Genomic DNA, 18324 nt, shown 5'->3' with positions numbered 1-18324 from the left:
CTAATATTTTTATTATTGAAAATATATTTATATTAATATTTCTGGCCGTTATTATTTCCAATCGAAGGCGACGTAGAGGTGTTATGCGAGCGATAATGGAAAGGCAAGCCCCTTCTACATANGCAACTTTTCTAATATTTTTATTATTGAAAATATATTTATATTAATATTTCTGGCCGTTATTATTTCCAATCGAAGGCGACGTAGAGGTGTTATGCGAGCGATAATGGAAAGGCAAGCCCCTTCTACATAGGAGCGGCCAAGAATGAGGGATTTCTGGAAGATGATAGTCTAAGATTTCACAGAGGAATTGTGGTTTCAAATAACGCCTCCTGTAGCGCCTGCCGCATCATGCCTGAGGAAGCCAATTCCTACCATCAAGCGCATAGCCATTGCATCATGTACCCTTTAAAAGCAAAAACAGTATTTCTATTGAAATTTTGCGAAATATGGCTTTCTTCAAATCATCGCATAAAAACTTTTTTTTGCAATGAATAGGAGTTTTTTCAAAATTGATGTGTTTCCATTAGGCATATTTTATATTTGCAATATCAATTTGCGCAGTTTGAAGGTTAATAGAAACCCGCCTACTGTCTCCATTTGAAAAAAAAAAAAACCCCAAACTGTTACTAGTTTCTACAGTGAGACATAATGACGTATACCAAATATTAATTCATGGAGATAATGAATATGACACGCTTCGACATGTCCGCTAAGCTTCAGCATCACAGTCAGGTAATGATCCCTCAGAGCAGGCTGAGACAATAGTGCAACACCCCTCTGTGACTCAGCAAGCCGCTACAGCGTGGCGAACTGCTCCCACACTTGTCATGATTAAGGAAATGAGTAACCACTACATGTACTTAGACTTAATGATTTATAGATACAAATCATACTTGAGAGGTTACTTAAATATACTAAAATATTAATACTTATGTGTTTTCCAGTATGGTACAATGGTCTATAGTGAGGGAGTTTCAAGGTTGACACTCACTTTAGCAATGCAACAGGAACATGATCCTAAACATACAGACAAGGCAGCCAAACAGCTTTCGTTAAAGCCAAACAGTGGTATATTCTTTTCCGAACAAGTAAGTCAGCTGATCCCAATCCAACTGATCATGTGTTTCATTTCTTGAAAACAAAAGTCTCCACAGACAAACAAGAAGTGAAGATTATAGCTCAACTGAGAAACCAATATCGATATGAGAGCTGACAAAATCTTATTTGTTGTATTGGTCGGGCAGATTTATGGGTGTAAATCTGGCAAAGATAGCTGCAGCGCAAAGCTGATGTCAAAAGATTTGCAACCAAATATAACTGTCTATATGTGTGTCTTACTTTTGGTGTAAGACACAAAATTATTCTCTGGGAACAAGAGAAATGTGAGAGCTCATGTTTTAGTTGCTCTGGCAGATGCATCTGGTCTCCCTTCGCCTTTAACAGGTTTCCAATTTCTAATTTCAAATTTGAGTTATGTTTGAGACGAAGACCTGAAAGACTAATGCCACTGAGGCATTTTTGAAGCATTTGAGGCATCTGTTTTCATGTACTGCACAAACGGGACTGTATATGTTTGCAAAAGGAAGAACAATTAACCACAATTAAAACTTCTCATGAGAAGAAAGATGTGTTTGTCGTACTATGAACAGGATTTGGCAAAAGTTTGATATACCTACTGAAAAAAAAACAGCTCTGCATGCTATTGTTTGTTTACATTTTTCTGTCGCTCAGTTGGAAACCAAAAATGAACTGCAGGGTTTCAAATTAATTTGCATTAAGGATTTGGTCTGGCAATTTCAGGATACAAAATTGTGAATAAAAATGGCTCCGATATTGGTTTGACCGTCGTAGATGTAAGGACCCTCAACTTAAAACTTATCATTCAGAACCTTGTCCTCATGGTCATTGCTTTAATTCATATCCAAACTGCTTCAGTGAAGAAGCAATTTCAAGCTCAGTCCATTGATAAGTTAATCATTGACAATTTTGATAATTGATTAATTGTTACAGTTGTAACAAATTGTTACCATTTGTATATCAATAATTATCCTCTTCAAATACTTTCAGTGTGACCAAAAATAAAAAAGGGCAAACATTTTTATGAATTGAAGTAAATGGCGACTGTGTTTAACAACAGTAAAACTATATAAAAACATCCATTTAAAAAAGTCTCAAACTATCCCTGCAGTATAATGCAAGTCTCATTTATCCAGTTGTATGCTCAGTATTTCCAAAACACATTTTTTGCTAAACCATTAGGATATAAAACAATTCCGCCTACGAGCAGTGTGCCCTGTGCATGCATATGAGCTCCACTAGAGCAGAATTCAACGTATGTGCATACCCAGACACGCTACTGGGGCCTGCTTGGGACTGTTTGAAATGACATGTCTTAAATTTTACTGTTTTAGCAAAAATGACCGCATAAACAACACTGGAATTATACTGCATGCGTTGTGTGATTGTTTGTAGATATATGTTTTGATATTGTTTTGCTGTTTAAGGTGGCCCCCATTTACGGCAATTGATTAATATTTTTTTTCCTTTTTTTTTGATTCTCTGGTCACTTTGGAGGCATCCAAGAAACACAAAGTTTTCTTCATGAATTTAAGGTTTCACGAGGTGAGTAGCTGATATACAATTGCCATTTTGCAGGTGAAGTAATCCTCTACGATTTGCCCGCTTTTTCTGTGCTAAATATTGTTTCTAATTGAAAATCTGTGGGCTTTGTTCTGTTGGTCAGACTTAGCAACACATCTAAAGATTTTACATTGTTTTCTGACAATTTTAAAGGACATTTTTTCGCTGTTTTACTCAATTGAAATATGTCAGTGTCCAAATACCTCAAACAGCACTATATATATACAACAGCAGCTATACACAACAGCATTTTCTTGTTTTCATTTTTGATGGATATAGAGTCAAATTCCCCCATCAGTCGAGACAAATGGATCTGTGATTATTCTCAGGGCAGACAAGGGGTGAGGTTACTGGGAGCTGTGGGGTCATGGGAACTCCAATGATCACTTCCTGTGGTCAAAAGCATTAGGGGTCAAGGGTCAGTGACAGCAGCTGCCAAAGTGTGAGACATGTTCTTGAGTGTCAAGTCTGCATGAGGTATCCGAATTTGATCTAAAAGAGATCAGTCCTGTTGAAATGTCCTAGATGTGAAAACACAGCGTGCCTAGTCAAACATCCAGTTCAACTCCTTTAAAAAAAGGTAGGTCAGGACTGCAAAAGCACAGCGTCTATCTGTCTGTCTTCCTCATGTAAGCGGCCTCTGCTCTAATCTGCAGCCGCAGCTACCTGGGGTCAGAGCCAGCAGCGCTCTGGGCTCTGGAGAAGGTCCATCTTTGCTCTGCAGATGGCGAGCGGGAGGACTGCCATGTCCCAAACTACTGTAATCCTGCTCTGTCTGCTTCATGCAAAAAACATGCATTTGAACACACTCTCACACGCAAGGACCTCACATAAGAACTAAAAAAAGACAGGAAAACAGTGACGTATAGAGCACAGTAGCTCCGCCAGTGAAGGAATAAGTCAGCATGGCATAAAGGAGTGTTTATGATGGGGAATTTGACTATTTGTCACCAATAAAAGCTGATTATTGCTCAGCCTTGTTGCCAGAACCAGTTCCTGCAGTGAGCCAAAAAAACCGAAACCATTTCCCCAAAAAAACATGACAGACGTCTCTTACTCTCCTGACATTTGGGCAGTCTGTAACTACTAAATCAGGGTGTCTACAAGTATCAGACACTTTTCTCCTCACCGCTACCTTTTATTACATCAAATACATATTCATTTCTTATATTGCACTTTTATTTTTGTATTTCATACCTGTCAAAGCAATGTTTAGCTTGTTTTAACTTTCAATTTTGTAGCTTTTTGATTAAGTTTTTTATTGCATTTAAATGTTTTTTTTATAATATGTTTCTTTTACACTACGTCTCAATGCTCTCTTTATTTTATGGGAGCACTTTGAATTGCTCTGTTGCTGAAGTGCATCATAAATATACTTGTCTGGTCTTTCCTTAAATTGAATGCCTTTCTAGACCTTTTCAAGAGCATTTTAAACCAGATTTAAGGCCAATTTTCAGAAAAATTATTATTATTTCCTTATTCAGGCATTGTAGGTAATTATAAAGTATACATGTCATCATCATCATTTTATGTACAAATATTGTTATAAGAGTGAGATTCTACACTTTGCCAGCAGGTAAGTGCAAGTTTAAAGTAAAAAGACAGTATTAGGTTCAAAGACGTGTAACATTAGAAATGTGGACTTTCAAACAGTGGCCATTTAGCAAAAATACATTTAAAGATGGCTGAAAGAAATAAGATGTTCTGAGAGAATTTAGACCTCACAAATTAAAATGTAAGACTATTTAACAGGTTTTAAGGCCAAATCTTTATTTTAAAAAATGGAATCGATTACATTTTAAGACTTTTAAAGAACGTGCACCGTGTAAATGGCATGTTTCACACACTTAATATGACAGTGCTCTCTGTCTCACCCCATCTCCAGCTCTTGTTTTGTGGCTGCAGACTCGGCAGGGAGAGGCAACGCTAAAGAACACTGAGTTGTATTGTCAAACTCTGGCGGTTCAATGACCCTTCTGTGCACTGACCAGCACACAGCCTTAAAAACAGCACGCTGTCCTCCATTTGCCTAAGATTATAGAGACATTCTCACTAGCCACAACATAACCAAATATTTCTTTACAGCTCTCTAAGGGTGAGGCACTTGATCTGAGGGCATGTTTAGACTTTACACTTTATAATAATAAGACTGTAATTAGCATGTTAGAGCAAGACCTACTTACATAACCATGGTGCTGCAGTGTTCAGCAATTTTAAACAAACAATGTTTATACAAGGACTAGTGTGAACCGGTGGTGACAATAAAGCCACGCATGAGCCCGAGGACAAAGCTCTGCATTAATTAGAAAGCACAACATAACCCAGGCGCTTCTAAACATAAGCAGGACATGTGAGCAAGCTACAGTGGGGGACTTTTAGCAATTAGTGTTAGTTTAGGTTGTCAAAACGTTGCAAATGTATCGGCACTTGGACGGACAAGGTATTCTCTCTCAGCCGGGCGATGGGTGATTGTTCTCGGCTTGCAGCTCACTCCTCCTCCCCCTGTCACCGTCCACTCCACGAACCTATTGTTTATTGTCTCTCCTCTTTAACATGCGATTGCAAACAGCAGCTCTCGGTGTTACAACGCACAGACGGGGTGTGGTGTAAACACAAGATAAACCCATATCTGAAAAGGTACTTACCTCGACGCGAAACGATGTGCAGCCCTTGAGAAACTCCTTTATGTTGCTCAGGCACTCGCCGTCGTTCTTCGGTTCTTGGTAAATCTGGAAAGACGGAAACGCTGGTTAGAGATAATCTCCCAGTTCACGCGGCGGGTTTCTCGCGCTTCACACTGCGGTTTTCTGTGACTTTATGAGCCCTAAAAATGTACCTTCTCCCTCGACACGCATTATACAGTGAGTGTTTGCCGCGGGCCTGACACTCCGGGAGGCTGAACACTGGTCCCGCAGCGGGGAAGTGGAGGAGGCTGCAGTGTTGGGTCAAGGGAAATGACGTTGACAAATCGGGATCCCCACTGATGTTGGTGTGGCCTATGGGTGCACTGGTTTTTATAGACAAACGACTTTAACAAAGTGCTCCTTTCTTTTGTATTAACTCAGGTTTTGATCTATATGGATGGTCTTCCAAAGAAAGTCTCAAAAATGCTGAATATAATAATTATTCTGGGTGAATATCATATTCATAAGTGCAAATGGAAACTAACCAACAGCCAGCCCTCCATAAACTGCTTTGAAAATGAAGTCAACAATTACTCATCTTCTATAAAGATACTTTCTAAAGATAATCAGTCCCTGGGTGCGTTGTATAATGTGATGTCTACATAAGTAGCATTTTATGTAGTTGTCCTTGCTGTCCATGGTTTATTTTCTATCACATTATTATTTTCAGTTTGTAGATGCTTTTCTATGTCTTTTTTAAAAAAAAATAATTTTGAGTTTTGGGTTTTTTTTCCCTTATTTCTATATTAAGAATTTGAGGGGGGTTTGGTGTGTGTGTGTTTTTGTTTTTTTTTTTCATTTTTAACGCCTTTCTGCATTGGGTACCTTCACTTTTCATACTTTAAGTACACAGGGTTCACAGGGTGGTGTTAGTACTTTTACATAAGCAAATGATCTACTTCTTCCACCATTGATAAATAATCATCAGTTGTTGTAATGTAATGTCTGAGAGGGTAAAGGCAAATAGATAGTAGAACAATCTGGTATGTTCAGAAAATTACAGCACTTTGTTGTAATGCAGCCTCTAAAACCAGAAAAAGACAACACTTATGATATTACAATAAACAAAACTTATGACAATATCTGTTCTCAAACAACAATGTCGATATAGTATCAATATATTGTTAAGCCCTACATAAAAACACAGATTACAGATGAATAACAGATTACATTTGTTTTATCTAGGTGTACATAATAAACAGGTAATTGAATATATTACAATTTGGGGCTATCCATTTTTTCATACTTTTCTGATGTTTCACTGGGGTATACCCTAGATGATGTTATTTGTTAAAAAAAAACAAAAAAACAAACAAACTAAAAGCTAGTACTGGTGATGGAAGTCATTGTTGGCATTGTCTAACCTACAATGGGGTTGGAAAATAATTATCCCATGAGCCGTCGTCAGCCTAACAATCAGTAATAACAGATTTACTTGTGCAGATGTGTGTACAGTGAAAACATGCTGGCTCTACTATTGTTTTTTCCTTCTGTCTTTCTCTGCCACTGCTGGCCAGCTTTTTACTAGCCCTGTATCCCCACCACTTGCGTATGGTATCTTTCTCAGCCCAGTTGCCTGTTCCATGAGTAGAAACTGACCACCAGTGGTGTATGCTTTGTATTACGATACATCACCTCAACACAGCATCTTCGTATCAGTTTACTAAGAAGAAAGGTATCCCACGTACTGAGGCTGTGTCCTTGCCGCAGCGACTGCGGGTTCACTTCCGGCCTCGGCCCTTTGCTGCATGTCATCCTCACGCTCTCTCCCCCTTTCACTCTGTATCTGTCCTGCCTCAAATAAAGGCAAAAGCTAAAAAAGCCAGGTTGATACATAATTTTAAGCTAAATAAATAATTCATAACATAAGAATTCTTGATACAGATCACTCAAATTGGATTATAACAGAAATGCGACAAAGGTGTGTACCAATCAGAATGTTTTGTATTTGCAAAATAAATTGGTCATTTCTCTCTGGTGGACAAACTTTGCAATGTTGCTGCATCTCTGGCATTTATTTTACTATTTTTTAATATCAGGAGATGTGCATCTACTGCTAGTTTAACTACCACAGCTGATCTAGCAAATGTTACAGCTCAGTCAAAGAGGACACAGAGGATACGGTTGGTGGGTGTAGTTTGGCAGAAAGGAAATAGTTCCTACATGAAACTTATCACAACAAGGTCTGCGGATTATCTTTAGTAACTAGGCCACGATTTCTAAAAAGAGACATTACTGCTGAGATTTTCAAATGTATTTCTTTCCCACTTTGAGCATCACAAGCATAGCACCATTTATTTCCATTATACTTGAGAGAAGGTAGACATCTCTACAGCCAATATCTCCAACACTCTGCAACTCACACCAAAACAATCTAGATTGATAAAAGCACTACAGGTAAGAGGAAAAATATGTATTTTTAATATTAGGGAGAGCTGTCCCTTTAAAAATGAAGAATATAGGTGGAATTTAAGGAATAGGCTACATTTTGCCTCAGGTCACCATTTTAACATCATCTCTCCCTTAAAATACAACTAGAGGGAATCTAAAAGGTGAAGATGAAATGTAAGCCAGGGAGGCTAAGAGGCCTGTTATAAATTTTCGGAAAGAATAATGAAACAGTATCATCCCTTGTCTGTACAGCACTGTTATCTACCCTGATATAGCAATCTGACCCAGCTTTAACCCACATCACCCACTTTGTTATGGCCCACATACAGAGTTGTTCAGTGAAAACAGAATCAAATGAGGACCAAATCTCAGTCAGACAGTAGCATTATATGACAATTAGAGATGCCCCGATCCTTATTATAGAAGCTAAATATGTTTTTCTGGCCTTTAACAGCATACCAACCTATCTGCCAAAAGGCCATTGAAATATACATAAGAGTATGCCTATTTCCTTCATGGTAACTTATCCATTCTACCTACAAGCACAACCACCTCATCAACTGTCACGGCACCACTACACGGCTGATAAAAAACAAGAAATGTCAGTGCAGAAGTGCCAAAGATACCGAATGTTTGAGGTTAATTTATAAAGTGTCACCATTACATAGTTTGTCCACCAGAGAGCACCGATAAGTTGACTTTTCAACTATAAATGTCCTATAAACTGTAGTCACAGTTGTTTTATCAGCACATTATGGGATCCTCATTAAATTATGCATTTATATTACATGTTGAGGTAGAATCTTAACCTATATTTCATAATTACATTTCATTAAACTCTCAAATATCAACACCTACATCAACCACAAAAACACAGTAGCCTCACTGACTGGATGTAGAATATTACTATAATCAGCTCATTTTGATTATATATTCATTTAAAGTTTGTCTCTTTAAATCTGTCAGAGAGTTTTTTTATTCTTCCTTTAAGGTTGCCACAGTCTTAAAGGTCCAGTGTGTAGGATTTAGGGGGATACATTGGCAGAAATGGAATATTCATAGCCATGTTTTTATTAGTTTATAATCACCTAAAACAAATAATTGTTGTGTTTTCATCACCTTCGAAGGTGTTGTTTATATCATGCACAATCAGCAATCACACCCGGAACAACAACAACAACCTGTACAATAGTCACAGACTCGCCTCCGGCTCTGATTGGCGTTGATGGAAACACAACACCCGGGTGAACAGACAAATTTCAGCTCATTAACCAGCGAGATGGAGTGATGCGTTTCCACTAATTACTGTCCATCTCCTCCTAAGCAGCAATAAAACATCGATCCAAATTAGTCTGCACCAAGTTTAAAAAGAGAGACTGAATAAATAATACATATATAAAGAGAAGTAACCACCATAAAGTTTTCACAGACCTCTGTCCATGCTGCTTTCTGCTGTTTACCTGTTCTCCAGCTTGTCTGTGACATCAAACGGACAAACCAAAACAACCCCTCCACACACATGCTTGTCTGCTGCAAACCATGTACACAGATCTGCTCTACTGGCAATGAAAAGCAGTCTGTAGCCTATTTTTAACGGGTTTCTCGTGTTTAAAAAACCCACATGTACGTGCCAATTTTTGTGGAAAAGGGACACTGCATGCTTTGCACACAAGAGGATTTTCAGTGGGGTGCAATCTGCAACCTCACCACTAGATGTAATTAAATCCTACTACTTCCTCCTACTTATATAACAAGACATTAGATTTGTATTGTAACCCAATCTTTGCTATTTCATAGTATTTGGATTAATTCATCATAGTAATAGTTTGTTTGACAATATTAACATATCATTTTGGGGCAGGGCAGTGGCATTTAACATGACAGTTTCCCAAGTCTTGGAATGTGCCAATAAAACGGTTAAAAAAAATCCTCCCTAAATGAGATGAAAGCAGATTTAACAGAATTTAGATCAGCAATGTTGGATTTCACTAATCAAAATGAGGCACCAGCCACCCCCACCCCCACCCCTTTCTCAATTATAGATTATTGAAACCTTTAAAACCTGGTTGGACATCAGTTTTCTTGCTTGGCATTCAGATGCCTTTTGCAGTGTTTAAACCTTTGAAAAGTGATTTCTTTCAAAACCATTGAAAAAAACGCTGTCAGCAACTTCATATGAACTGCCCCTCAAAATGTAAAAAAATAGAAAAGGTGACATGAAAATGACCTAAAACTTAGCAAAATTTAAAAAAAAAAAGAAAATGAACAAATGACTAGGGAAAAATATCTAGAACACTATATCTACAATTATTATAATTATATATTTAAATTAAATAGCAGAGAAAATCTTACTATTATTATTTGTTTTTATTATTATTATTTTTATTCTAGACTTTTTCAGGTCATTTTCTGTTTTTGTCCTCTATTTTTTCTTTTCTTTCTTCTCTCTCTCTCTTTTTCTTTTGGTTGCTGTTTTTGGGTTATTTCTCCTGAAGATAGTCATTGCCTTCTTTCTATGTTTTTGAAAGAAATCGAGCCAATGTGTTTGGGTATGTCTTTTGACCTACATTAAGCCCTCTCATGTGTGCAAAACTGTGAAACATCATTTGGATACGTCTCAGAGATTAAACAACACCAGCATTGTCAATTTGAGAGGATGAAAATGGAGGAACATGTTTCCATCCAACAGGCAAATGTCTAATTTGCGTATGTGGAGGTACAGGCAGCCGCCTCTCTTTTCAGGAAAACATTGCCTCCCTTAGGTGGCTGTCTAAACTGGCTGACGCTATACGTTGACAGACACAAACACTGCGCTGTTTCTTTAAATGGGGAGAGGGTCCATCTCTGTCTGTGCGCCTTTGCAGTCAATGGCGGCCCACTCTTATTGCTGTGGTCTGTGTACAGATAGCCAGTCATCCCTGGGTGACCATACAGAGTGTGTGTGTGTGTGTGTGTGTGTGTGTGTGTGTGTGTGTGTGTGTGAAAGAGAGAGAAAAATACATTGACATACACGCCACATCGCCCTGGATTAAAGAGGAATTTAAAACAGGGGCAACACACGATAACGCAGATGTGTGGAGTGTTTAAATAAGCTCCATTGAAAGCATATTAAACGAGGCCTTTATTATGATCATTTGATCAATCCTTTTTTTCTGTGGTGATATAGCAGATCAATACGCGGTAGAAACAGCGGCCTTTCTCTGTAACACACGCGCTGACATCAGTGTGTGTGTGCAGCAACATAGTGCTGTTTTCGCAGACAATAACTGCCGTGACCTACAAAAGAAATCGCCTCATGGACCAGTGGGCAGAAAGAGAAGCCAGACAACAACCCGCGTCGGTTTCACGGATCTGGGCAACAGCAGCACAGACACGCCGACGGGGCGGGCGGTTGGTGTATGCAGAGGGGACAGGGGGGGTGTATATAGTGCCCTTACTTTCTCCGTGGACCCCGGGCTGAGCCGCTCCAGTAGCCGACACAACACCACCCCATCTTTCAGGGAGCTCTGCAGAAAGGCTTCAGGATCCGAGATGGTCTTCTTTGGCGATTCCAGCACCCCGAGCGTGATCAACCATGTAACCGTCTGTTCCGCCGAATTCATGTCCAGTCACAACAGATCCTATTCAACAAAGCGGCTGTGTGGTTGTGTATCTGAACAGCTTACCGCCCCGGTTACGCTGTCATCTGTGCGTTAGAAGAGAAACATAATTAATCCCCGAAAACGATGCATGAGATGTCGATGAGAAAGAGCGACAGGCTGCAGGAAACCCTCTACCTCGGGCTGGATGCGGATGACGGCTGGCTGGTGGAGATTCAGCAGGTCTGGTTTCCTCCCTTGAATGGTGTGTGTGTGTGTGTGTGTGTGTGTGTGTGTGTGTGTGTGTGTGTTTTCCCCCTCTAACCTGGCAAGCTGTCAAGTGCGGTTCGCTGTGATGCGTTGAGGCAGTGGACTGCATACATGCGCATCGCAGCCGCCAGCCCTCATCCATTGGATGACATCACACAAGAGGGACAAGCCAGTCCAAGCAGTTGTTAGTGGACTTCAATATGACATGAACAGGCTTTACTCCGCGTGGCTTTGCATATCCTGCTCTTTTTTTATCCGTTTATTAGGACCACACTGCAGGCTATCTGTTGTTATCAGCTGTGAGCTGCGGTGTTTAGGACAGGCCTTCATTTAAAGCGGGAAGCAGCTGGGAAGAGAAGTCGGACATTATTTTATACATTTATTAAATGTGGACACATTTAAAGATATAATTTAACCCTTTGGAATCTATGCAGATTGGTTTGATTTCATTAAAAAAAGGCAATCAGCAACCTGGCACAAACTGTCCTGCCAATTGCAAGAAATTATTAAAAGATGCACACACACAACAAAAAAAACAACCTAAAAATGTGTTATAGGGGGGAGGGGGGGTTATTAGAAAATTATCAAAAAACTGGGGAAACATGATATAAATATCTACATAGATGCTGTTGTTTGCTTGTACACTGTAAAGTGCTATATCAATAAAGTTATAATTATCCTTACAATTATAACCTGTGATGTGGGGTCACAAGTACACATTACTTGGGGCATAAAAAACACTCACCTCAAGTTAGACAGCTGGACAAACACATTCTCAATCTCAGAGATTCTGTCCAGCCTGAGCTGCATGTTTGTTATAGTTAATCTTTAGATAATCACTTCTAGATTTTTTTTAAATACATTTTTAAAAAATATTTTCAGTCATGTTCAACTTTTCTTTGTCTTACATGATAACAAATAGGATATCTTTGGGTTTGTACTAATGCTCAGACAAAACAAGCAATTTAAATATGTTTATTTGGGATTGGTGAAATTATGATCTGTATTATTTGAATATTAATTACCTAATAAATAAAGACAACAATTGGCAGATTAATCAATAATAAAAATAATTGTTAGTTGGAGCCCTACAATGTATCATGTCACACGACATCATCATATGCACAGCATGTGTGTTTCTGAGTGCATGTTAAGGAGGTGTTTTTAAACAAGAATGCATAATCCATTATGTTTGTCCTAGGGCAAAAGGGAAAATTAAACATTTATGATACTTATTGTAATGAAGAAACAGGCAGTGTCATATACTAAAGCTTCACTTCTCACTTTGGCCACATGGTGGGGCTGTCCTCTTGCTGTGTACTGATCTGAGAGGCATCATTGACTGGTGTGATCATCTACTCCTCCAGTGTTGCGCGGATTGCATAAGTAAGTTATTTATTAACTATTTGAAAAAAATAATAAATTAGAGCTCAATAAAGGGTGTTCTTGTCTACCTTTCCCTCTCTACCTGCAGGAATCTGGAATCTCCAAAGCAATCAGGAACAGATGACGTAAACTCAGGTGTACATGTTTTCTCCCAGAACCTCTCCATCTCCATCTTCCAGGCTGCGTGTTAGAGAGAGACAGAGACACCGAGACAGAGCGAGAGAGAGGCAGAAAGATGCAGAGAATAAGTGTGTTGTCAGGAAGGGTGACTCTTGAGGCCAGCTGTGTTCCAAACAGGCAGCGTTGGGGGATGCCGCTGTGCCTTTGAGGTCCTGTCGCCATGGGTCTGTAACCAAGGGTGCTACTGTGTGACTTTGGAGACTGGCCCCAGGCATTTCTTATCCCTTCATTCCCAGTTCATCCCTACATTTCCACTCTGTTCTGCAGGAAAACACTGCTGCTTCTGTCTGCTCTTTGCTTCCTAATTTTCAGGGTTTCAACAGATTGATGCATGTTAGATTTTAGACTTTTTAATACGTTTTTTTAATGCCACCAGGGATGAAATTTAAGACCAATTCTACATTTTTTAGGTTATGGACAATTTTGCCCAAATGGTTATTGTTACATAAAACATTCCAATCCAGCAAAAAAGTTAGAACTGTTTAGAACTGGGAATTACCTGAGCTTTCTTTGTGGTTTTTATTTAAAAAAAAAAAAAGAAAAAAAAAGTTTCCATTTATTTTGAGATTTTACAATACAATGTCCAAAAAGAAAGACTCATAAAATAAGACCTGCCATGTCTGAGTATTTGTAAGACTTTTGAAATACTGATTTAAGACATTTTAATACTAATAAAAGCCTTATTTTTTACATTAATGAATTCAATGCCTTTTAAGACTTTTTTTAGGACCCCCAGGAACCTTGGTTTTGTGAGCGTGCATTAGAAAACGGCATTTTTGTAGTACCATGACTCCATGCTTTGAGTCAACCCAGTCATATACACTATATTAGATACACCTGTAAAATCTAATGCATCTAATAAAACCGTTCTGCCCTTGATTAAAGTCATGATCCCTTAAATGGTCAGTTTTTTGATTTTCCAGCCTGGCCCCCAAACAGGGTATGTTAAGCCAAATAATGAGGTTGTCCTAAACATTACCAAGTGGCATCTGTGCCTAGACCTTCACCACACCCTGTTTTGAAATGCAGAGTTTCAGCGTATGTGCTACATTATGATGCAACAGATCCGTGGTTTGCATAAATTTACAATGCCAGCATTTTTTTTTCTGGTGATTGGGTCGCTTTTAACTTCAAGATCATAGTTTATGGTGGTGTTGTAGTGTACTGCATTGCATTCAGAGGTGTTTCTAATATTGTGCACTGCAAATGTATGTAAATAGGGAATATACAAATGAAAAAAAAAACACCTCTATGACAGTTGCTGCTAAATTAATTTACTGTTAATCAACTTACTGATTAATCAATAAAAATGTGTTGACACTGGAATCATAGCAATACAGGACTGGCACCAAGAGTATGTCTGTCACAGCACAGCCTTGTAGTGAGAAAAGGAGATGTTATGACGAAGAAAAGAAGTGTTCCCGCTCACATTGTCATTGGTGCAAAACAGAAATATTCAAATTGTACTGACTCGTGTACTAACAATAACCCTGTTTCCCACCATGTCTTTCCTCAGCAAAAGCATTTCACTTCTTTTTTTTGTCTGCTTAACTTGTGTTTTTTTGTCTATGCAATATTCTGCAGATCAAATAAGTATCTACATCTACTCTCAGATATCCACAGGGGCTGCCCCTGTGTGCAGCCTTTGACATGTGGCCATAAACAAATTAGGGACACTGTGGTCTCAGGGGTGTGCAGCCAAAGCTAAATTTCAGATATCAACAACTGAAAAAAAAATCTAATTTGTCCTACTAAAGAATATGCTCCTTTAGAGGAGAATGTGTTATTATTAGGAACAAGGTTTCACCTATGGTCCCTCAAATCAATGCAGTGCATGCTCGCATATATCATGTTCTCTGTGTCTGTCTTTCCCTTTTCTCTCAGCCTCCTCCAGGCAGAGCCATCTGAGCCGGAGAGACAACTCATATTTTATCATGAAAAGGCAAAATCCACGCAATCCAGAGCCACTTCACAGGGCAGAATGCATTAGGCATAATAATGGATGTACAAGACAAGCACACAAGACCGAGATGCAGGAGGGAAAGATTATCAGGTTTTGCCACTGGCCCACGACATGCTCTCAGTCACTGAACTATATTTATCATTGGTGGAGAGCAACTGTACATCCACTCAAGTACTGCACACTTAAGAACATTTTTTAGGTACTTGAGTATTTATATTTCATGCTACTTTTGACTTATATTCTGTTGCATTGCTGAGGGAGATAGTGTTCTCTTTACTTCACCCCATTTATGAGACAGACTTTATTACTTTACAGATTCTGAGAATCAGCACCTCCAAATCTGAGGTCATGGTTCTCTCTCCAGATCAGGGAGGAGATCCTGCCCCAAGTGGAGGAGTTTAAGTACCTCAGGGTCTTGTTCACGAGTGAGGGACGGATAAAGCGGGAGATCGACAGGCGGATCGGTGCAGTGTCTGCAGTAATGCACCGATCTGTCGTGGTGAAGAGGGAGCTGTGCCGAAAGGCAAAGCTATTGATTTACCGGTCGATCTTCGTTCCTACCCTCACCTATAGTCACAGCTTTGGGTAGTGACCGAAAGAACAAGATCGCGGGTACAAGCAGCCGAAATGAGCTTCCTCCGTAGGGTGGCTGGGCTCTCCCTTAGAAATAGGGTGAGAAGCTCGGTCATCCATTTACTATATAAATAAAGATAATATATTGTTGTTGTTACCCTAGCAACAGGAAGAGCGGGTTTGGGCTACTTGCCCAAAACCCAGGTCGGCAGGGCCCAGGGCAAGGAGAGACACCATCTACTCCAGGAGGAGGTCCGAGCAGGCGTGGAGGAAGAGCGAGTGAGCAGAGTGGTAGGACTCCGGCAGCAGGGAGCACGGACAAGGTGGGAGAGCAGACTGCAGCACAGGATCCCCTGGTCGAACATCATGCAGGCAAAAACAACAACAGGCCTCCTCCACACAGCTTCTGACTGGCAGCTGTAGGTCGATCTGGGAAAGCAGCTGAAGTTTCCACAGCACATAGCCACAACATCACTCCAGCCAGACATGATCATCACCACTGAGGCTTCAAAACACCTGATCATGCTGGAACTTACAGTGCCCTGGGAAGAGCGTATTGAGGAAGCCAATGAGAGATAATGCACCAAGTACCAGTAACTGGTGGAGCAGTGAGGGGACAGAGGCTGGAGAACCTTCTATGAGCCCGTAGAAGTAGGCTGCAGAGGCTTTGCAGGACGCTCACTCTGCAGAGTCCTCACTCGGTTGGGCATTACTGGAACGGCTAAGAAGAGGCCATTCAATCTGCAAGTGAAGTCGCAGAGAAAGCCACAAGGTGGTTTTGGTTTAAAAGGACTGATCCGTGGGTCACTGTACACAAGACAGGGCCTGGCCTGGGTCGCCTGGGTGAGGGTGTATGATGTTGTGAGACCCGAAACACCCGATGACCCCAGGATACATCATTGAGGATGCGTCCCAGTGCATCCAGGAGATGTTTCTTGCAAATTTATTATGTGATGGTATGTCAAATACTGTATAAGCCATAACAACTTTAGCTAACTTTCGCTGAGGCACTTAGCATGTATTTTAACTTTGCTTTGTTTTAAACAGTGCTATATCAACAAATTAATATATTTTAATAATTATTTATTATTTTAAGGTGATAGTATGTCAGATATTGTGTTTACAGCTTGTTTAGTTGCCCCCCAGTGGCAAAAATTTCAAAAATGTTCAGTGTCTTCTTAAAGCGTGGACAATTGTTTGCTAACCCGTTAGCCATAACAACTTTAGCTGCCGTTAGCTGACATTATAGGCGCTTTGGGCACTTTGTCCGTTAACGTTGTTTTAAAAGTTGCTATATAAATAAAGATAATTACTTTATTAATCAATTAATTATTATTTTAAGGTGATAGTATGTCAAATATAGTGTTTACAGCTTGTTGAGTTAACCCCAAGTGAACAAAAATATCAACTAGTTTAAAGTGTGGGCAGCTGATTACTACTGTATAAGCCATAACAACTTTAGCTAACTTTAGCTGAGGCACTTAGCATGTATGTTAACTTTGCTTTGTTTTAAACAGTGCTATATCAACAAAGTTAATATATTTTAATAATTATTATTATTTTAAGGTGATAGTATTACTAGCTGACATTTTAGGCATTGTGGGCACTTTGTCCCTTAACTTTGTTTTAAAAGTTGCTATATAAATAAAGATAATTAATTAATGAATCAATTAATTATTATTTTAAGGTGATAGTATGCCAAATATAGTGTTTACAGCTTGTTGAGTTGCCCCCAACATATCAAAAATTTCAGTGTCTCCTAAAAGTGTGGGCAATTGTTTGCTAACACCTTAGCCATATCAACTTTAGCTACCATTAGCTGACGTTTTAGGCTTTGGAGGCACTTTGTCCATTAACTTTGTTTTATAAGTTTCTATATAAATAAAGATTATTAATTAATTAATTAATTAATTGAGTAATTAAGTAATTAGTTAATTTATTATTATTATTATTATTATAAGTTGATAGTAAGTATTTAAATTTTTTTTTTTTTTTTTTTAAAGGCATTTATTGCCTTTAAAAGACGGGACAGTTTGAGAAGAGTGAAGGGGGAAAGAGAGGGGGCGACTACAGCAAAGGGCCGAGGCCGGAATCTAACCCGCGACTATCCCGGAATCTAACCCGGAATCTATCCTGCAGGGCGGATACAACCTCTGTATATGAGGCATGAGGCGCTGCTCTATCCACTAAGCCACCAGGCGCCCCTATTTTAAGGTGATAGTATGCAAAATTTTGTGTTAACAGTTTGTTGAGTTGCCCTGAAGTGGCCAAAAATATTTAAAAAAATGTTTAGTTTCTCCTAAAAGTGTGGACAATTGTTTGCTAACACGTTAGCCATAACAACTTTAGCTACCGTTAGCTGACATTATAGGCGTTATAGGCACTTTGGCACCGTGAACGTTGTTTTAAAAGTTGCTACATAAATAAAGATTATTAATTAATTAAGTATTATTAGTAAGTGATAGTAAGTCAAAGTGTGTTTACAGCTTGTTGAGTTGTCCCAAAGTGACCAAAAATATCAAATATGTTCAAGGTCTGTTTGCTAACATGTCAACCGTAACAACTTTAGCTAATTTTAGCCGAGGCACTTAGCACTTATGCTAGTTAGGTTTAAACAGTGCTATATGAACAAAGATTATACATCATTATTATTATT

General features: G+C 39.1%; 1 protein-coding gene across 2 annotated transcripts in view; it reads right to left on the bottom strand.

Annotated features, from left to right (window-relative positions):
* The window catches only part of arhgef7a (Rho guanine nucleotide exchange factor (GEF) 7a), a 35175-nt gene extending 22062 nt beyond the window's left edge, over positions 1-13113 (bottom strand). Inside the window, exons 1-4 of one of the 2 annotated variants that reach the window (XM_042494084.1) lie at positions 13035-13113; positions 11495-11912; positions 11156-11403; positions 5289-5372 (exon numbers count right to left, since the gene is read on the bottom strand). In XM_042494084.1, the coding sequence (XP_042350018.1) occupies positions 5289-5372; positions 11156-11320 (249 nt within the window). In that variant the 5' untranslated portion in view covers positions 11321-11403; positions 11495-11912; positions 13035-13113. Of the gene's footprint in view, positions 1-5288; positions 5373-11155; positions 11913-13034 lie in introns of both variants that reach the window. The other variant, XM_042494083.1, reaches the window with a different exon arrangement.
* Between the last annotated feature and the right edge of the window lie 5211 nt (positions 13114-18324).

The sequence above is a fragment of the Plectropomus leopardus genome, chromosome 10, assembly GCF_008729295.1.
Source record: "Plectropomus leopardus isolate mb chromosome 10, YSFRI_Pleo_2.0, whole genome shotgun sequence".
Lineage (NCBI taxonomy): Eukaryota > Metazoa > Chordata > Actinopteri > Perciformes > Serranidae > Plectropomus > Plectropomus leopardus.
The sequence above is the reverse complement of the archived record's forward strand: the minus strand, read 5'-3'. Positions and strand labels throughout refer to the sequence as shown.